The 22,956-nt window shown below is 40.0% G+C and overlaps 1 protein-coding gene across 2 annotated transcripts in view; it reads right to left on the bottom strand.

Annotated features, from left to right (window-relative positions):
• Positions 1-22,274, bottom strand: part of LOC134344524 (poly(A) polymerase type 3-like) — a 64,005-nt gene extending 41,731 nt beyond the window's left edge. The window contains exons 1-3 of one of the 2 annotated variants that reach the window (XM_063044480.1): positions 22,009-22,274; positions 4,179-4,349; positions 1,451-1,517 (exon numbers count right to left, since the gene is read on the bottom strand). In XM_063044480.1, the coding sequence (XP_062900550.1) occupies positions 1,451-1,517; positions 4,179-4,349; positions 22,009-22,016 (246 nt within the window). In that variant the 5' untranslated portion in view covers positions 22,017-22,274. The remainder of the gene's footprint in view (positions 1-1,450; positions 1,518-4,178; positions 4,350-22,008) is intronic. The other variant, XM_063044488.1, reaches the window with a different exon arrangement.
• Positions 22,275-22,956: the final 682 nt, after the last annotated feature.

Here is a 22,956-nt window from a genome sequence, read left to right as displayed (position 1 = left end):
TGTGCGTGAAAATCCCAGGAGGTCAGTAGTTTCTGAGATACTCAGACCACCCTGGCACCAACAACCATTCCACAGTCGAAGTCACTTAGATCACATTTCTTCCCCGTTATGATGTTTGGTCTGAACAACAAATGAACCTCCTGACCTTATCTGCATGCTTTTATGGATTGAATTATTTCACTTATTTAGAGATACAACATGGAACAGGCCCTTCTGGTCCAAAGAAGCACAATGCACAGCAACCCACCTATTTAACCTTAGCTGAATCACAGGTCAATTTACAATGACCAATTAGTCTACTAATTAATTGGATTGAGAGGGGAAACTGGAGCACCAGGAGGAAACCCATGCGATACGGGAAGAATGTACAAACTTTCTTATAGAGGATGCCGGAATTGAACTCTGATGTCTCTAGCTGTTATAGCATCGCACTAACAGCTATGTTACCGTGGTATGGTTACCACATAATTGGCTGTCTGGATATTTGCATTAATAAGGTGTACATGTGTAACTAAATAAAGTGACCACTGGGTGTATATATTCTGCTTCTTTGCTGAATTGTAACTTAAGATAATGCATGCCATGTTGCTTGCAGCAGCACATCATGCCAGCACACCACAGCAAATTCATAAAGTTGATCATCATATGGAAATCTTCTAAATCTATTCAGTTAAATGTATAATAGGCTTCAAATATCCTTGCAGCTATTAACAAGTTTTCCCAAACCCTTGCATGATTTTTTACTTTACAGAATGGTTATGCAGCCTCTACTTTCCATTAGGAAAGTTTCTTCTTGAAACATAGTAACAAGCCTACATTCTCCAGCACAGAAGTGAATGCCCAGGGTGAGATATTAAGGCAGCTAAAAGTAGCATGCAAATATGTGTTCCCTTATTAGCTGGACAGTCATCAGGGAGATCATGTCATAACAAATACAACACCAATTAGACCATAACTCAACTCCTAAATATCATAGGAAAGATATGACTGTACTGAATTAAGTTTTACAAAGACATAACCAAATTCGAAATATTTTAGTTGAGGAATGGAATAAGCTAATGTGGAACAGATGTGACCAAGGGGAAAATCAATGTGACACTAGAGCTAAGGGGGACCTAGATAAGTGAACACGGAAAAGTTATTTTCCTTAGCAACAGGGTCAATAGCCAGGAGTTACCGATTTCACGTGATAGACAGTTTAGAAGAGAGATGGCAAAAAAATATTTTGGCCAGTAGTTGATAGGGGCTTGCAACTTCTTGCGAGAAAGACTACTGGAGACAAAATCTCTCATCACATTTGCAAAGTACTTGGGATACATTGTTGAAGAGCTATGACCAGCAGAAGACCAGAGCTGGAAGGTGGCATCAGACAGAGTGACATAGGCCATACGCTTTCTATATTCCAAATGGCAACTTAAAACATTCATTCAGAATTTCGATTGAGCATTACCTTAACTTCACTGATATCACGGATCCACTCTTTCACTAGGCTGTTTAGCTTTCCAAGAATTGCAATTCTGCAAGAGGAGGCAAATTAAAATATCATCACAGCAGGAAGTTAAAACTAGTATTCCTTTTCCTGTGGTTAGTGATTTATAACATGTATAAATAAAGCTGAACCTACAGTGTGGTCAAGGGAATTCCACAACTTAGAGCCTTGGCAGCTGAAGGTACTACCGCTAATGAAGCAATTAAATTCAGAGATTCAGAGGAGACCATAAGTAAAGGAGTGCAAATATTTTGGTGAGTTATAGAACTGCATAAAATACCAGCAAGAAGAGAGGGCATGAAATAAATGAGAACCCTGAAAGTGAGCACCAGAAAATATTGAACCTGTAGCTGGATACAGACTTTGCAAAAGGATGAAGACAATGGGCTTTGTCTTTCTCATATTTGCTTTAATTAAGTTTCTGACTATTCAGTATGGGATGCTGGACAGCCACTTTAAATTTAAAGGCAGTGTGAGGATGGGATGATCAAAATCTGTAATCGTGCTTTTTGCTATCAGAAAACACATATCATACCAACTAAATTTCATGATCAAGTAGTTAAAATAATGGAGTATCAATCTAACTAGTGTGGGAGCTTTCAACGCACAGACTTTAAATAGTTCAAAAAAATTAGCTCATAACTATTTGCAACCATTGTCTTGTTAACAACATCAACTTCAAGATTAGAAAAATACATGCTAACCCAGTTATGAGAAATGTTTAACCTCATCAAACAATGACAAACACTTCCAGGGGATCAGAGATGACCTTAAGTTCACTATGTGTGCCAAGTGCACTCTACACTGGAAACATAACACAATTTGCAAATGTAAACAAAAGGCAAATTGCACAGGTTTCACTTCAATGGAGGAGAATAGATGGAAAGACTTGGCAATTAGCTCATTCGGATTTTTCATTGATTTTAAGCACAAAAACTTTCATAGTTTGATCTTCTTTGGACTACACAAATAACGTGACATGGCCAGTTGATGAATTCCTTTTACAGCTTTGTAACCAAGGCTTCTTCCTCATCACCCCATTCCTACATCATATCCTAGAATATCAAAAGTAGTAGAACTAGAAGACTCAACCACTTTAGCCAGCTTTGCCATTTGTTTACAACATGGTAGATCTGACAGTAACACTCCATAGTAACCTTTTTGTGCCCAGTTTATCAAGGTGAATTAATCTCTACCTTAAAATGACTCAACTGAGGAGAAAAGCTCCATAGACAGGTCTCATCTGGTCTTAAAATGGGTGATCCCCTTACTCTTAAACACTAATCCCTAGATCAAAATATCCCACAAAACATTTGCTCCATACCCAAGAGCTCTTGGGTCTAGTGTGCTCTAATTATCTTCTCGCTTTCTTCTAAGTTAAAGCCCAATCTTTTCCCTCAAGGTAATTCACACATTCCAGACATTAGCCTGGTAAACTTTCTCTGAAATACTTCAAGTCACAGTGCAAAAGGCTGTGTCACCACATGGGATAAATGCATGTTGATGGCCAAGTCAGTTAATACACAGGTTTCCAATCATTGTAACCCATCCTTAGACATAAGCCATGGATTCTACACATGAAGACATGTAGATGCTTCACAATGAATGTGCCTCATTCTACTTCGTACAACCCAATAGATCTGGATACCTTACGTTAAGAAACAAAGCTTTAATTCACAAGTTAAAAGTTGCAGAAATCGAACATTCTTTTCCTGGCAAAGTCAAGCTATTAAAGCAATCCAAGTGGAGTTTCAAAAACCTGACAAGTGATCAAAACAACCAGTTCCCTTCCACAACAGAAGCTAAAGTAAATTAACCTTTAAAAAAAAACTTCTCATTTCAACATTTTAAATTCATTAGTAATTCCAATGTTTATTATCCACTCAGAACTAATCTCAGGAGTATTTTGAGGAACTGCAGTCTTTATGGTGAAGATATCCCCTCTGTAATTTTTGACCCAATGAAGGAAAAGCAAATATCCAGGTCAGGACTATGCGTGACTTGGCAGCAGTGCTGCCTTCAGCCTTCCAGCTGATAAATTTAAAAAGTACATTTACAGACTTGGCAAGTTATGCAGAATATCATGTCTATAGTTAACATTCTAGTCACAGTGTGTCTGTATTGGAGTGAATGGTTAATGTTCTCCAAGATTTAGTTCTGGAAATACCAGGGAAGACCACTGACACAGTCTTGATGAACTAGACAAAACTGGATGTGTTGTTCCAAGAAGAGATTGAGAATGCAACAGAGGATACATTGGACGAAACAGTTGTTATGCATGTAAAGAAAATAATAATTTGCTATGCAAAGATTCGCAGCTAGGGTAAATCTGTGCTCATGGCAGGAAAAAAAACATAATCAACACAGTATCTTCCAAATAAACAATTTGGGACAAAGCAGGAAATCCTCCAAGTAACTGTATGCAATTCAACTCTTCCCCACATAATGCCCAAATCTCAGAATAGATAAGAATTATTATGCCTGTGAACAGACATAAGATTACATAATCTGGCACATTTCTGGGAAGGAAGATTTGGATGTGGTCTGTACAAAATAAAATATGTATCAGCAAAAACAATCTAATGATTAAATTAAATGAAAGCATCACTGATAATCAACACTTCAGGGAAAGTAAAGACTCCATGAAAAAGAAAAATGTGGATGCGACTGCTTTAACTGAAGATAATACCTGTGCTGCAACTCTTCCTCCTCTTCAAAAACTCCGTAAGGTTTTAGTGCCTCAATAAGTTTCTGGGTAAGCACATAATCATTTTCTTTTGGCAACGCCAAGCTAATTGAAGACGTAATACCATAGTGCTTTTGGGTTTGGGGCTGAAGAGATCCTTGATTTGCAGAAGGGCTGTGGAGCAAAACAATGCAAGTTAACAATTAATTACTTACTGCTTGCAGTTTCAGGTTGGAACAGCATACTATATTTAGACACAAGAAATTTTGTAGATGCTGCAGATCTTGAGCACATACAAAGTATTGGAGGAACTCAGCAGATCAGACAGAAGTGTCTCAGCCAGAAACTTCAACTGGTTATTCCCTTCCAAGTATGCTGCCTGACTTGCCGAGTTCCTCCAGCTCTGTGTGCATGTGTGTGTGCGCGCACGCGCGCTGTTATAAATACTCCATTGGAACATCAATACTACTTAATTTGTTCAATGAATGATAATCCTTATTTAAGCATTGAATGAGATCACTTCACAATTAAAACTGACCCAAGAACATTCATCATCTGGTATGGATACTATTACCATGGAGAATAAAGCAAAATATCACTGCCTCCAGAGAGAAACACCTTACAAGGTGTTACACACCTCAAGGAGATCTGTGATTTTTTTTTGGGAGAATGATGTAATGGTCTTTTGGAGGTCACCTGATGTAATTTTCCCGCCGATGTGAGGTCACGTGATGACGTGCACTACGGGTATATAAGGGAAGACCCCAGATGACGCAGTTAGTTTTTAGTTTTTAGATTTCCAGCTAGAATGTACTGTGTCTCCGTTTCTGTTGCGTATTTGTTTTTATGATGCAGCTTCATTTTTAAAACGGTTGTTACATTCTGTTGCAAGGTACAATAGTGCTGAATTGGCAATTTTTGCTAGATGTGTTGATGTACCTTATTCCAGCAGTAGTATGGGAGAGTGAAGACTTTATCGAAGTACAGAACCCAAAGGATTGAGAGGAGTCGGTATCGTTCGGCAGTTTAACAAAGGATCGACCTTATTGAGTCTTCGTTGAAGGAGTAGTGACCTGCATGAAAGATAACTCTTGCCAGAAGAGCAAAGAGTTCATGCAAGGTTTGCTCTCTAGAATTTAAGGTCAGCTGTTTTAAACTGTTTATTTTCTGCAACGTGAATCCTTTGGACAGAACCAACGGGAAAGTCGCGTCTATGAAGAAATCCTTCTCCAGAGAAGTCTCTCCCAATTGAACGTATAAATCTGTTGGACTTTCGAATTCACCATTTTAAGAACTTTATCTGACTTTACTGCTTTAAAAACTGTTTTCGCATTTAACGCTTTAGAACCAGTGCCGAGTGACGATTTGTTGAACGGCGGCATACTGGTTAACTTCCGGTTAAGGTTTTCTTTCTTATTTTTATTGTTTATCTGTGTTTAATAAATGTTTGGTTGTTTTTATATAACCTGTCTCGATTGATATTCATTGTTGCTGGTTACGTAACAAAGGCCATAGTCGCCGAGAATTGATGGTTAAAGGAGAGGATGCTGAAACTGCCTTGAATTATCTGAAGTACAAGGATTTCTGAATTTTTACCTCAGCATACTCTCCAACACAAAACCATGTCACCTCCGTAATTCTGCCATTTCTGCATGCAGCTCTTTCACCATAAACTTCATGTGTGGCTGAAATGATCTATCCGTCATGAGTTAAAAATACAGGTATGTTTTTTGGAGTCTATTACAGTCATTGTAGAACTGTATTTATGGGAAGCAACTTACGAATTTGTAAGACTAAAATGGTGGTTTGAAAAAAGTAACTTGCCCTAAAAAATTGGCTTAACTAAGTGTTCTGATAAGTGCAATAAGCACTGGAAGTTTCATGTGTAAGGCACAGTAAACAATGTCCAAAACATTGTTCTTAATCCATTTTATGCTATAGACCCTCTTTGGAAGTCTGGTGGACCCCTTCTCAGAATAATTTAAATATACAAAATAAAGTACATAGGATTACAAAAGAAACCAATTATATTGAAATATAGTCATCAAAATATTTAAAAAAAACAAATTTGTGATATAGTAATATATATGCTTCATTATTACCACATTTAATCACAAGACTACATTTAATATATATGGAAGTTAAGTGAAGGCTACTGGTGCTTAGTTTGATAAGAACATTAAACTGTGGGGTGGTCTTTGACAAAGCAACACGTCATGTTGGACATCTAATTGCAGGGCAGCCTGATAGCTGGACAGCTATCGCCTGAGCTTCACGAATGTCTGCATACAGGAAGACTGTGATCATATTTGATCCAGCGGCAGGTCTAATAACTACTGTAATTTTGAAAGTGATGTGGGCTGTAAATGACATTTTGAGATACTTGTAACAACTGTTATGTGAGATGAAAATATCTGTGATTTCTACCGGTGAAAGTCACAGGTACTGCTAATACTACCGTGGTTTGTTACCTACATTCATAATTGAAGGAAATGCTATATTTTAGTTCGAGGTTAGCAAAAATAAAGATGTAACTTTTTTTCCCTCATCTGAGTTCACGGACTCCTGAGGGGTCCATGGACCCTAGGTTAAGAACCCCTGGTCTAAGACTTTCAATACTTGCCTATTACAAAAAAGGGAGTACATTATCTAATGATCACTTTTGGTTAAAACACAAGTATGCCAACAACAATAGGAAATTTTGAGCAAAATATTGCAAATGCAGTGAATGATGCAAGTACAATTAGAAATGAGTTGTTGAATCGTCACAAACAGGGCTCAGACTACTGACTTGCAACATAAAATTAGTTATCTTTATTAAAGCTTGACCACATTTTAGCCACATTTTTAAAGGGATAGCATTTTAGCTGGAGTTAAACACACAGCTATACCTTTGTGGTGATCACATTCCAGCATTTGAAAAACTATTGAGACAGTTTCTACGTTACCTAGTCAACTCAGAATGAAATCAAAACCACACAAGGGAGAACAGCAGCACAATTATATGAAATAAAATCAGAAAAATAATGAAAATGCCGATTCTTGATGAAAGACTACAGAACTGAAACAAAGTTTCTCTTTCCAGAGATGCTGCCTGAGTATTTCTAGAACTTTGATTCCCAATAAATGCATTTAACAAAATCACAATAACTTCTAGCATTGTATATGAAAACAAAAGGTTAAGTTCTACCATGAACCACACAATATATAATGAATTTATCATTCATCTTCCTGATGAAGCATTCAGCACAGTCATTTTCTGATGACAAACTGAAGACTATTACAGGAAAACATCATGTTGTCATCTACAGAAAGTACAATTTTAATTTGTGTCACAGGACAGCAGTGATTCATAGCTCAGACAGTAGCTAATCCCAACAAACTATAGTACTGTTCTTGGTTAGATTTTGCCACTGCTTCAAAAGTCCAATCAACACAGCATCAAAACTTATTTGGTAACAAGATATTTAAATATCTGATTTCATACTAAAATTTTTTGCCCAGATCCATCAGATTGTCATTGCTTTGGTCTAAAGAAAATTAAATTGACTCAGGTTTGTCTTTGTAAACTCACACAATTATCTTTCATCCTGGTTTTATTTCAGTTGAAGCGTATTAAATATTTGTGTACACTAATCACAAAAATGGAAACGATTCCTAAAATGTTAAATTATCTTTAGGTTTTACTTCACATTAGATTAGTGGTTTCACAATGACAGAAAACTCTCAGTGAACAGTATATAAATTACACACCTATCATTGTCAGATCACTACGGGAAACTCTGTTTTATTACTAGCTTTGAGATTCTGATATGTATTCTTCCAACTTTCTATTTTATTAGCAATTATTTTATCAATAAGGTTTCCATTCTTTCCACTTCAGAGTCTTCTTTCGCTCTCACCTCATCCAATCCAAAGCCACCATACCCACAAAAGATAAAAGGAGATAACTGCTAAAAAAAACCTAAACAAAAACTAGAAATATTGAGGGGTTCTAATATTGCACAGCTAATTTAAAAGTTCTTTCACTAGTAATTTTGTGCTACGTGTTACTTTCAGAGATCTCCATTTGTCCATTTTTAATATGCATGCCAACTCACACATTTTGAATGCTCAACCCATGGACACCCCACATACAAGCTCTCTTAGTATTAAGACAGAGACACAGGTGGTGCTGATATCAATGTTTTAGATTGAGACCCTTCATTGGAACCAATAATACTAAATTCAAAAGTCTAACATATGTACACACATTTGTTCCTACAGTCAGAACTAGATTCTCCTCTCTCCACTTTTAGTCATCAGTCTAATGTGCTTTTGATATACCATTTATTACAAAAGTGTGAAGCTGTGGTCACTGTATCAGTGCATTTTCTGATTGAAGGATAAAATATAGATGTGTGCAAGGACAGAACCCACTTATAACCCAGAGATGGCCTGCATCCTTTCTTCATTTGCTTTTTTTCCTTCGACTTCTCTTTTTAAGGTAACAAATTTTCCAACTTTAAATTTTTTTTTAAAAATCACCATTTCTTGGATTTTATTCCTTCCCTCATTAAACCATGCACAAAGGCTCCAAGGTTTTAGATGAGACAAAATTATTCAGGTGCCTATTCATTTCCTATGCCACTCTTAATAGGTTTTAGCAACTAAAATTACTCCACAAGTCGTACTACAGTAATTTAATTCCACAAAATGGAAGTTACTTCTCTGAACCAAACAGCATAGAGTCAATCTGTACTGCAGGTCAATCTCATGCAGAAGTCACGCCTCAGTTAAATCATTCACCTAACCATGTTAGACAACTCAGATTACAATTAACAGCTTCAACAGAATAAGGTAAAAGCAAACATGCTAACACTTTACTATTTTAATCAAACAAATAACAGAGCTGCCAGTGTGATAAGCTGCAAGAAAACACAACTTTTCCCTTAAAGCCATGTTTCATGCTTACATGCTCACTATCATTATTCAAATGAAAACAGAAAGCAAGGACTCTCTAAGAACAAATACAATCTTTGGAGTTGCGGTGCAATCTTAGTTCCTTTAACGCAGAGTTGACATGTAAGAGAATCAGATGAGCAAAAATTATCTTCCAGATATTCCCTTGGCTAAAAATGTCAACATTTTCCATGTCTGCAAGGATTCTGCTCACTGATCCATACATGTGGCATTTCACGGAGAGCAAATTATAACTTTATTCCAAGACTAAAATATTCAGAAGTACAGATAGCCCTTGTTTAAAAGGCCAGAATTACTCCTTCATTCCATCTTTCATAACTATCACAACACAATGATTTCTGACGCATAGCCACTATTTTGATATACAGGAAAAGGAACTAATTTGAAAAAGAACAAACACCAAAAAAACAGCACTAACAGCCCTGATAATTAATTTATTTACTAATTAGGATTCAAACCTGAAGCTTTCCTGGCATGGCTGAGCTATAAACTTTCACCAGGATATAACAAGCAATGTGTAACATAGGCTTTGACAGCTTTATATAAAGGACTTGGATGAAGGAATCAAGGGTACAGTTGCTATATCTGCCAATGGCAAAAAAAACAGGAAAGAAAATTGTGAAGGCACAAAGAGATTACAAAGGGATATAGATAGTTTAAGTCTATGAGAAAGGATCTGATAAATAGCATACAATTGGGAAACATTCCATTTTGGTCGAGAAACGTAACATATTTAGACTTTTTCCACTGGACCTTCTCTCTTCTCCCCTCTCCCATTGGACAGAAGGTACAAAAGCCTGAAAGCATGTACCACCAGGCTCAAGGACAATTTGTATCCCATTTTTATCAAACTCGTGAATAGACCTCTTACACAATAAAATGGACTCTTGGCCACACAATCCACCAAATTATGATCTTACACTATCATTTACTTGTAACTTCCCTTTTTCGGAAGCTTTAACAATTTATTCTACATTGTTATTGTGTTACCTTATTCTAGCTCAATGCACTGTGATCCGTATAAACAGTATGCAATAAAAGTTTTTCATAGTCTCTTGGTACATGTGACACTAATAAACCAATACCAATATTGGTATATTCTCTAAATGGTGAGAAATTACAAAGCTAGGAATCTAGGCATCCATGTGAATGATTTGCAAAAGGCTAATGTGCAGGTACAGTTTATAATCAGGAAAGCTAATGGAATTTTAAATTTTACTGCTAGAAGAATTGAACAGAAAAGGATGTTGATTCTTCAATTATGTCAGGAATTGGTAAGATCACCACAGGAGTACAGGCCTCCATTCTCACGGAAGAATTCAAATGCAATTCAGAGGTTTACTAGACTAATCAAGAATGAAAGGGTTACCATATGAGGAATGTTCGGCAGCTCTTGGGTTGTATTCCCTGGAGTTCAGGAGAACGATGGGGGATCTCACAGAAACATCACAAATGTTAAAAGGCCTGAACAGATTAGATATGACGAAGTTATTTCCCATGGTAGGGGAGTCTAGGACAAGAGGGCACAACTTCAGAATTGAAGGACGTCCATTTAGAACAGAGATGCAGAGAAATTACTTTAGTCAGAGGGTAGTAAATCTGTGGAATTTGTTGCCACAAAGGCCGTGGAGGCCAAGTCATTGGGTGCATTTAAGGCAGAGATAGATAGGTTCTTGATTAGCCAGTGCATCAAAGGGTATGGGGAGTTATGACTGGAAAAATTGGATCAGCCTTGATTGAATGGCGGAGCAGACTCGATGGGCCGAATGGCCTACTTCTGCCCCCTATATCTTATGGTCTTATAATCACCAGTTATTGGACTGCTTTACAACATCTGCTAGTTTTCTTCATTTTCATTCACTAGATAGATACTTGAGAAGTGCATGTTGTCTTATGAGGAAATGTTGGACAGGCTAGACTTATGAGAGGCGGCTTGAATGAAGCACTTTAGATCCTACGAGACATAATAGATATGAAAGGTGTTGGCTCTTGTGGAAAAATCTAAAATGGGGTCACTGTTTAAAAAAAATAGGCAATTAAGATAAAGATGTAAAATTCCTTTTCAGTGAGTCATGAGCCCTCAAAAGGCAGGGGGAAAAGTCTTTGACTATTTTTAAGGTAGAGGAAGTTAAATACTTGATAAGCAAGGTGCTGAAATATTACTGATTATGCAGTCATATCAGATATGATCTTATAAAAAATAAACAGCAAAGCAAACTTGAGTGGCTGAGTGGCAAACAACCAACTTTCATGCTTGTATGTCATTGAGCAATATGCTGATCCAGAATCAAATGTTATGAAAGGGCACTGTGACTTCTTTCTCTCTACCTGCCAGCAACCCACTTCATCACAAATGAAGCAGCCAATTTCCTGCTATTCCAGTACACACACACACACAGAAATATAAAAATATTCTCCAGACCCTTTCCCTTCTCCCCTCTCTCACTGGGCAGAAGATACAAAAGCCTGAAACCACGTACCAGCAGGCTTAAGGCAAAGAGAATCAAAAGAAAACAAGATAGAACAGTGAATGTGGAACAAGAACTTCCCATTAAAGTGGTGCAGGCAGCAGTCTCTGTCGAGGTTGAGGTTGTGGTTTAAACTGTTGTTCTTTTATGTTCATCAGGATGATTCTGAGGGCAGCATGGGAAGTTAGGGGGGAGATTTGGATTTCAGGACAGGAATGAGGGAAGTTAGAGGTTAAGGGCAGTAAATAGAGCATCAAGGACAGGAGCTGGAATCAAAAGTCAGAGCACTCCAAGGTAGAAGCCCAGTGATCCCCATGGAATGATGACCGATGGGCATGTGCTGAGAATTCCAGCGAACTACGTGGTCAATGACTGAAGTCGGTGGGCCCCATGGACAAAGGCAGGTGACCCCTCAAGTTACTGAGTCCTGGAGTCAGAGGTCCGTGCAAGTCCAGAGTTCGAAGCCCAGAATTCAAATTTCTGTGATTGGTGAGTCCTCGGGTCAATACCAAAGTTCAAAGACTTTAGCTTTTCAGTCCACAAGTCAAAGCCCTTGAGTTTCGGAAGTCAAAAACCAGATGTCTGTGAGTCTGGACCAGGAACTGGATGTTGGAGGCTCAAAGGCAACCTCTCCTGTGTTTGGAGGTGGGTAGGTAGGTGTGTGTGAATGCAAGAGTGAGATAAAGGGAGGAAGAGAGGGTGGGAGAAAAGGTTTGTTTTGTTGTTCTGCAAAACATTATAGGCCTGCTATATTGACACCAGAATGAACAGTGACATTTGCAACCTGCCCCCCGCCCCCCCCCAGCATACCCTTAGGTTGTGCTGGTCCTTACATAAACAACGTATTTCACTGCATGTTTCAATGTACGTGATGAATGAATCTGAACAATCAAGCTAACCTTTCTCAATGGCCAACATTAAGGTTGATAAATAGCCTTGATGAGCACAAAGCCATACACATTTCACATCATATGAAAGTGATAATAATTCTAATTCTGATTCCCAACCCATGGCCATGGTTACCTTTTCTTCCCTACAAAGTTGATTCAATCTAGATCAGAAATCAAATTTGGGTCCTTCTTATTTCTCAGAAATTTAGTGGAAAAACTATCCAGGACTTCAAAAATTACATGCATGCTTTCACCAACTTCAATAAGCTTTATCAAGAAAATCACTGACTACAAAGCCTTTCATCTAGGGTACTGAGTTTTGGATTCACAGAAAAGCCAAGTACTACTTTAAGCGGCAACTCAAAAAGATATTTCTTGAGGGTTGCATATATCTAATTCAACAGCATCGCATCCCACAACATTTTAGAATATTAGAGAAAAATTATGTGATCTTCATTATAACTATATAATTCCCAACTGAAACCTCAAAACACAGCTTCAGGTAATGCTTTCTACCAAACAAATCACAACTTTCCTACAAGAGACATGCAGAGCATAATCAGTTATTGGGAATGAATCAAGAGTCCTGGTCTGTTAAACAACTGTCCTACAAACAGTAGCAGATTTAGTGGGAAATGGCACATGAGAAAAGTCTGCTGGAAAAGGTAACAGATTAAAGTCATCTAGAAAACAATTCTGATGTACTTTTTGAGTTCCCAGAAGCATTTCAGTTCACCAAATGCCTCTGGAATCAACAGATAAAAATTTGGAGTTTTTGAACAAATTATCCATTTTCCTCACCCAAAGAGATGAATTATAGGATGACTTACATGTTAAAACTTTAAATTTAAGCTGGCTAACACAGCAAGGATTGATAGTAAAGGTCTTACTCAAATAAAATTGACCCTTGTTAGACAACACCTGGCCTATTGTGCAAGTCTGATCTCTTTACCCACAGGAAGATAAAATCTTGATTGGGGGGTCGGGGGGGGAGGGAAGTACAACAAAGATTCACCAGATTGACTCGCAGAATCAGGCCGTCGACATGAGATCAAGTATACTGGGCCAATATTCTCAGTATATGAGAAATGAGGGGCAGTATATTTGAAAAAGAATTCTTACCAGCAAATTGCAGGGATAACTCTTCCCATTCCTGTGGTTTTCAAGAGGAGGCTGGGAAGTGGTTTTTCTTTATTTATTTATTGAGATACAGCGTGGAATAGGCCCTTCAAGCCATGCCGCTCAGCAATCCCCAATTTAATCCCAACCTAATCATGGAACAACTTACAATGATCAATCGGCCCACCAAATGGCATGTCTTTGGACTGTGGGAAGAAACCAGAGCACCCGAAGGAAACCCAGGCGGTCACAGGCTAGTAGCACAATCTCAAAGTAATAGTCAGCCATTCAGGACTGAATTTCTTCATGCAAAGGATTCTGATTTTTTGGAATTCTTTTGCCAGAAGGGTGCTCGATAATCACAATATTTTCAAGTATATGAATAAAGGTATCTAGAATAGGAAAGTGGTGCTGAGGTAAAAAGTCAGCCACAAACTTTTAACAGGGAGTTAATTTGGTGAATTCCAAATTGACTCAGAGCTAAGTAGTAGAAATGCTGGTTGAAGGTTCTTGGAAATGGAGCCTGATGACTCAATTCATTATGTATACAAATGGTTTGGATGTCAATGCATAAAGCCTGGTTTATACTTCTGTGTTAACTGGACGCCGTAACCTACGCAAGTGGCCTACGCACGTTGTGAGCATTTATACTTGTGTATTGGTGTGTCTGCATCGCTCGGCAATTCGCGCACGTCACGCACGCGCACTCACCTGCCCGCGCAAGGCTTCATGGTCATGGTAGTCTCAGGGTAAACAAGACGCGAGTGTCTTTTTTCATGCGAAATGTGTCCTCCATAATTTCGGAGGTCCGTAAAGCTTTTTGGAAAGCATTGCAGCCAGAGTTCCTTCCCTGCCCTTCAGTCACCCAATGGGAAGCGACTGCAGCGTAGGATGACATGCGATACTATCAAGCGGACCAATCACAGTTGTTGTGTTCTGCGTTGTCGCAATGCGTAGTTACATTTTGGGAGAGGTGCACGTCACAGCAACGCAAGCTCTCGCTTAGGGTTCTGCATCGGCTTTGCGTAGGGTTTGCGGCGACACAGACCTTACGGCCACGCGTTGACGCAGAAGTATAAACCAGGCTTAAGGCTTGATCAGTAAGTTTGCAATTACACAAAATTAGGAATTTTGACAGTGAAGGATATCACAGATAATGAGAGATCTTGGAAGTGGGCTGGGGATGGGGGGAGGTGGTGCAAATAAATTCAATACAGATAACTGTGAGGTGATGCATTTTGGAAAGTCAAAACTATGAACGATTGGGCACCAGGAAATGTAACAGAACAGAGGGACCTAGCAGTACAAGTACATAGTTCATTGAAAGTGGCATCACAGTTAGATGGTGTAAAAGGTGCTCAGCATGCTGGGTAAACAGTCATCAGTGAGGGCACTGAGTTGAAACATTATGCTGCAGTTGTGCAAGTCATTGATGAGGCCGCACTTGAGTACAGGTGTCCCCCGCTTTTTGAACGTTCGCTTTACCAAACATCACTGTTACGAAAGACCTACATTAGTATCCTGTTTTTGCTAACAGAAGGTTTTTTCACTGTTACGAAAAAAGCAACGTGCGAAAAAAATGGCAGCGTGCGAAAATAAAGCAGCGTGCGCCCCAGGCAGCCAAGCTCTTCCCCAGAACTGCATTCTAGCCGCCACTGCTGAAACACGTGCTTTATCTCGATTTATTTTGTGCATCTGTTAGCAAGATGAGTTCTAAGGTATCGGAAAAGCCTAAAAGAGCTTGTAAGGGTGTTACACTTAGCGTAAAACTAGAAATAATTAAGCATTTCGATCGTGGTGAACGAAGTAAGGACATTGTCCACGCATTGAGCTTGCCTGCATCCACCATTTGCACTATTTATACGCAGAGAGAAAAAATCTTGAAAGCTGCCGATGTTACTGTTGGTTCTGCTCTCTCTTAGTGGTCTCTCTTAGTCGGCATCCAGTAATGGATAAAATGGAAAGTCTATTGCTTGAGTGGATTGATGGGTGTACAAAATGTGTTGTTCCTTTAAGTTATCTTATACTTAAGGAGAAATCAGTCAGTCTTTTTAATAAGCTGAAACATAAAGCACTGGTCGATGGTGTTGAAAGTATTGCGAAAGTGGAATTTATAGGTAGTCACGGGTGGTTTGATCGGTTTCTGAGGTGAGGGCAGCTTCATAGTTTATCGTTTACTGGAGAGAGTGCTTCGGCTGATAACTGAAGCTGCTGAAAGGTTCCCAGCTGAACTGAAGAAAATAATTACAGAAGGTGGTTATTCGTATAAGCAAGTGTTTAACTGTGACGAAACTGCAATTTATTGGAAAAAATTGCCGAGTAAGACATTTATTTCGAAAGAAGAAAAGCAGGCTAAGGGACACAAGGCATCGAAGGACAGGTTTACCCTAATGCCTATTATTAACGCCACTAAGCCTCTACCAGTGTACCATTCAGAAAATCCGAGGGCACTTAAAGGTGTTGATAAGAAAACCCTTCCCGTTGTGTTCTGTTCACACCCAAGTGCTTTTTTCTGAGTACATGAGCCGATACGTTAGTCTTTTCGTTGAAAAATACTGTAGAGAAGATAACCTCGATAATAGGTGTCTTGTGATTGTCAATAGTTGTGCTGCTCATCCGCATGCCATTACCGAATACGGCAGTAACATTCGTGTTCTGTTCTTACCGCCGGATACGACATTGTTGCTGCAGCCGTGTGACCAAGGCCTAATAGCCACAATTAAGGCTTACTATACGCAAAATGTGATGCGTTTTATTGTAAGTGCTATTGACAGAGAGGGCAACTCCGAAGCATCTTTGCGAGAGATCTCGAAAGACTACAATATAAAACTGGCAGACGCCAACATAGGCTAACAGTCTCGATGAGAAATGGCGTTTGGAGGAAACTATGTCCCGAAGCAGTGAACGATTTTAAAGGCTTCGAACCATCAACAATAAATACGACAGTAGTGAGCTTGGCTAAGGAGGCTGGGTTTGTGGAAGTTGACGAAGATGGTGTCATCCCATGACCAAGAATTGACAGATGAAGAGCTGATGCAATTGCAAGAGGAAAGGATAACAATTGAAACCGAACGCAGTAGCGAAAATGAAGTCATCCAGGGACTGAACGTGAAGCAGTTGTGAGAGATTTTCGCTGTGGTTGACAGCGCTGCAATGATTGCAGAAAAGTATGACTTTAATTTTGAAAGGGCACGTAGGTTTAGGGCAGGTTTGCAGGATGATTTGAGTGCTTACAAAGAACTCTATGATCTAAAAATGCGCGAGGCTCAGTCAAGTATACTGTCGTTTTTCAAGCCTTGCACATCAGCTACAGCAGACGACGAACCTCGACCTTCGACATCGAGGCAGGCAGACATAGAAGATGATGACCTGGCTGCCCTATTAGAAATAGACTACGATGAGATGACACCCCAGTCTCCTCTACCTCCCACCATCCCAATTTCTGACGACTCAGCCTAACACACCATCCCGATTCCCGTAAGTGAAACTACACTGTACATACATTATTTCTGCTTTATATAAGTTGTGTATTTTTGTGTTATTTGGTATGATTTGTCAGCCTCATAGCTTAAAGGTTACTGGAGAGAGTGCTTCCACTGACAGTACCTGCGCCGACAGTGCTTCCGCTGAGAGCGCATGCGTGAGATTTTCACTGCGCTAGACTGTGCTTCAATGATTGCAAAAAGTATTTCTACTTTATATGGGCTGTGTATTTTTGTGTTATTTAGTATGATTTGTTATTTGGTACGATTTGGCAGCCTCATAGCTTAAAGGTTACTGGAGAGAGTGCTTCTGCCGAGAGTGCATGCGTGAGATTTTCGCTGCGCTAGACAGTAGTTCAATGATTGCAAAAAGTATTTCTACTTTATATAGGCTGTGTATTTATCATATCATTCCTGCTTTTACTATATGTTACTGTTATTTTAGGTTTTATGTGTTGTTTGGCATGATTTGGTAGGTTATTTTTTGGGTCTGGAAACGCTCAAAAATTTTTCCCATATAAATAAATGGTAATTGCTTCTTCACTTTACGACATTTTGGCTTACGAACCGTTTCATTGGAACATTCTACTGTCGGATGGCAGGGGAAACCTGTACTATGTACAGTCTTGGTTGCTCTATTATAGAAAAGATATGGTTAACCCGAAACGAATGTATAGAACTTATCCAAAGTGTATGAGAGGTTGACCAGTCTAGGTCTTTATTTTTGGGAATATAAGAGAATGAGGGGCAACTTTATATAAAAATGCTTAACATTATAAAAGACATAGATAAGGTGGATGGTAACAGTCTCTTCCCCAAGATAGGGGCATAGGTTTAGGGTGAGACAGGAAAGATTTAAAGAGCGCCAACTTTTTCCAAGGAGAGGATGATGAGAATATGGCATGAGGTGCTAGAGGAAGTGGTTGAGGCAGATACAACCGTATTGTTTAAGTAGTAGTTGGATAGGTACGTGGAAGGTCGGGGCTTGGAGGGATGTGGGCCAAATACAGGAAATTGGGAGTAGCTGGATCGGCACGGCAACTGGCGTGGAGTATTTGGGCCTGTATCTGTGCTATAAAGCTCTATGATTAATTTTGTACGGAATGGCCCATTCCTTCGATTTCATCAAGCACCTGACTTGATAATGAAAGTCACGGATAAAAATCATTGATTCTGGTACAGTTAGCCTTGAAGATCTCATAACAATGTCAAGGAAGGAATGGCAATCTCCAACAAATGACCATCTTCCACTGAGTAGTGCCAGTGGAATACTTTTCTATTTTATTTCCACTTTCTGTTCATCACAACTCATTAATTGCAGTTCTCCAAAACACACAATCTGGAAACAGAAGTAGGAATTCAGCCCCTCCAGCCTGCTCTGCCATTCAAAGTTGTGCTGATCTTTGCTCAGCATCAACTCTTCCTTTATGCTAAATCCCTATATAACCTGTCAAAAAAATTATCTTGCTTCACTTTAAATGCTACTAATGATCCAACCGCTGCATTTCTCTCAAGTACAAAATTCCAGAGATTCAGCTTGAAAAGAAACTTCTGCACACCAGGGTTTTAACCAATTGGCCACATCTTCAAACTAAATCCCATCATCTGAGATTCTCCTACTAGTGAAAATATCTCAGCATCTACCCCATCACACTCTACTGGGTTCTTACAATTTCCTGTAACATCACCCTCATTCTTCTAAACTCCAAATACAAATCGACTCCTTTCCGCCTTGCTTGATAGAACAATCTCTTTCTGTGAGAATTCAGCCTGCTGAATCTTTCTTGGACTGCCTACAATGTTATTACTTATCTGCATACGTAAGGCTACTAAAATTACGTGCAGTACTCCAGGTTTTGTATCACAAATACCCTGTGCAGCCACAACACTTTCCTATTCCCAGCCTCAAATCTCATCTAAAATTTTGATGCCTTTTTCAAAATCAATAACATAAGCTCGCCCAGATTTAAAATACAGTAACTTCACCTTATGTCAAATACTTTCATGGCATTAACAGCAACAAATTCTGTAAGTTTCAAGACTAAGGTTTTCTTTAAAGTATAATATTTGTGATCAGGAACAATGTACATTGTTTACTCAGTTTACTGTGGCTTTGAATAGGTAGACACAGCAGTAAAGTTACTATCAGGACTGCACCAACAGTGTCAGAGAATTATACAGGAGGGAGGGAGGCTATTCTGCTCATCATGCCTGGATGAGGCTCCAATGGGACAATACGACAGTGAATATCCACAGCAGAACAAATGTCTTTTCCAACGAATCCATTCCAAATCATCAAAAATTAGTATAGCATCTGCATCCAGCAACCTTTAAAACTCTGTACTTTAGAATATAATTTGCTTATAGAAATATTTCCTCATGTCACCTCTAGTTCTTCCAATTACCATTATCTGCATTAACATTTAATTGACCTCTGCCACTAGTAATACCATCAAATCATCCTAGGTACTGTGTTAGTACCTCTACATGTTCTCACAGGCCTGATATTCTCCCTACCATGTGGTAATCACAACAATAATCAATACTCCAGCAGAAGCTTAACCACAGACTCAGCACAAATCTATCTACAGTTCCATTAATGAACTCAAAGATCCCAAGCCAAATTAAAAAAAGTAATCTTGTACTTTCCTACCCAGATGTGTACATATTTCTCAGATGTTTCAATCCCCACCTCACTTTAAAACTATTTCCACCACATTTGTTTCCCCTGTCGAAGTGTACCACTTCACCCTACACTACGTGAACTGTCATTTGCCATTCCTGCCCATCTCAGCAGTCAGTTTCTGTCCACCTGAAGTCTGCAGTCACTCACCTATTTACTGCAATTTCCAAGCTTCCTGTCAATTTTTCAAAATTGAAAATAAAAAAAAATCAACCGCAAATGCTGGAAATCTGAAATAAGAGCAGAAAGTTCTGGAATGACTCACCAGATCAAATGATGAAATGATGTCTAGAGTTCCAAAGTCCAGCTTAATCATAGACCAATGAGAACAGTGTTCCCACTAACAATCCTGGAGAGCAACACTCCAGTCCAAAAAGCCACAGTTCACAACTGGTCTTGCTTTATTAGCCAACTTCTGATCTATGTTGTTACCTTAATCTTACCATCCTAATTTAATTGTAAATAGGATTTTACATTCAAAGAATGCTGAGCTGCATTTTCCTTTTATTGATGTAGACTGACCTGCTGTGCATTCTGCATATTTTTCCAGCATTTGCAGATGAAAGTGCATGCCTTCATAGTATACAATTACTTGAAGAGCTTCACGTGTTTCTGATGGGCCATATTACCTGACCTGCTGAAAAGATGAATCAGTATTGAACAAGGAACATTACAGCACAGTACAGGCCCTTCTGCCCACCATGTTGTACTGATCACTTAACCTATTCCAACCACAAAGCCGTCCATTTTTCTTTCATCCACATGTCTATCCAAGAGTCTCTAAAATGTCTCTCATCGACCATTACCCTGGTAGGGCATTCCAAGCACTCACCACTGTGTAAGAAGCTTACCATGACAACCTTCCTATATCTTCCTTCAATCTCGCATTTGCCACTTCCACCCTAGAAAATATTCTCTGGCTGTCCATTCAAACCAATGCTTATCATGTAAACCTCTCATCGTCTTCTGCTCCAAAGAGAAAAGCCCGAGCTCGCTCAACCCATCTTCATAAGACACACTATCTAATTCAGGCACCATCCTGATAAATCTCCTCTGCACCACCTCTAAAGCTTCCATATCCTTTCTATAGTGAGGCAACCAGAACTGAACACAATACTTCAAGAGTGGTCTAACTCGGGTTTTATAGAGCTGCAACATTACCTCACAGCTCATTCCCCCGACTAATGAAGACCAGCACAACATACACCACCTTCAAAACCCCATTAGCTTACACAGATCCCCAAAATCCCTCTGTTCCTCCACACTGATAAGAATCCTGGCATTATCCCTGTACTCTGTATTCAAAAGCCAACCTTCCAAAGTGAATCACTTCACACTTTTCCAGACTGAACTCCATCTGCCACTTCTCAGCCCAGCTTTGCAACCTATCAATGTCCTGTTGCAACCTATGACAAACTTCTAGCCTATCCACAACTCCAACAACACTGACGTCATCTTAATGGAAAGTTAATGCTGCCTTTTCCCATACACCAAACTATGTTACAGCACATGGATGTTTAAGAACACAAATCTGTTGCTTTGCTACTTTTACTCACAGGGTGAAAGGTAACAGTTTACCACCCAGAAGCTAGTTTAAAAGAAGAGCTTTCACACCACCACCAAAAGGTGTGTTTTCAAAATGGTTTTAAGTTAGTTGCGTTCTGACAGCACCAGAAAGTGTGGTTTCAAATAAAGTTACTAGCCAAGGTCATTTGAGTTACAGTTAAGAAGTCGCAATAACATCAACATTTCTCACGTTTCATGAGGAAGACATTTTATTCTTTAAAGTATCAAAGTGAGTGTATCTGCATGAATGTGGAAGATAGATGGGATTTCAACAGGTATCGTTTTGGATACAAATTTTTCAAGCGACATTTCAGGCTGGGTAGGATTCAAAACCACGGAAATAATAGCAAAAAAAGGCCTGTTAAGATTCCCCACAAGCCCAGATTCATTAAAAATAGCTTATATAATAGGCCGCCGCCGCCGCCAGGGATAGGCCACGGAACAGGAGGTTGTGCCCTAAGCTGGTTCGGAAAATAAAACCCTGACAAAAATAAGAAACATTGTAAATAAATACATAAAGTGCCTGCTGATGGGGCCGGAGGGAGGGGGTGGGCAGGAGGCCGAGTGGGCCAACCGGCCAGCATGGTGCCGACCTTGTACCAGCATCGGCCGCCAAGCCTGCGGCTGGAGTAGTAAACCCCCTCCACCCCCGCCCGTACTTACTATGGCATGGCTTGGCGCAGCTCCGGTCCACTCCCGGTCCCCTAACGGTCTCCCAGCTTCACTCTCATCTTGAGCCCGCCACCTGCTGTAATCGCTCTCTTTCCTTTTTTTTAATTCCCCCTGCCCTCAGCGAACAGCTCCTACGGAGGTGCGCTACTCCGGGGCCCGTTCCCTCCCTCCGCCTCTACAACAAAGCGCACCGTCCCAACATGGCGGAGACCCGGGCACAAACAACAACCCCGCCGCAGCCAGCGCCAGCCGGCTCGACGTTACGTCGGCCCTCCTCTCCTACGTCACCCCGGCCCGGGAACGTGGGCGCGAGCTCCCGTTCGCGCGCGCGCGTGCGTGCTCGCGCATGACCCCGCCGCCACCTTCAGCTCCGCCTCCGACAGCGTCTGCCCGTGTCCTGTGGCGTCTGCTGCTTAACTCCGTGCATTTGCTGAGTTCGTGTGTTGGTTCCCGGAAAAGATCATCGGGATCTCCCTATCCATAAGCATACATTGTCAGTGACTCTTCCCCTCCGCCCAACAATCTCTCTCACCCCCTATCATCAGGCAAGAGGTACCGTAGCATTAGGACAAAAACTGTTTGGGATGGAAACAGCCTCCCCCCTGCCGGGCCGTGAGCCTACTGAACTCCTTCCACCACCCAGTCTCATGTACGGAGCGCCCGCCAATAGCGTTCTACTGTTTACTTTTTAACTTGGGTCGTAAATGCATTTCATGATTTCAAAGACAAAAGTTAATTTATAATCAAAGTACATATATGTCACCATATAGAGGCATCCGTTAGTCCCATGAGACCATGGATTTGCGCCTTGGAAAGTTTCCAGGCACAGGCCTGGGCAAGGTTGTATGGAAGACCAGCAGTTGCCCATGCTGCAAGTCTCCCCTCTCCACACCACCGATGTTGTCCAAGGGAGGGACACTAAGGCTGATACAGCTTGGC

Source organism: Mobula hypostoma, chromosome 1 (genome assembly GCF_963921235.1).
Source record: "Mobula hypostoma chromosome 1, sMobHyp1.1, whole genome shotgun sequence".
NCBI classification, from domain to species: Eukaryota; Metazoa; Chordata; class Chondrichthyes; order Myliobatiformes; family Myliobatidae; genus Mobula; species Mobula hypostoma.
This window is presented reverse-complemented; position numbering and strand designations above follow the sequence as displayed.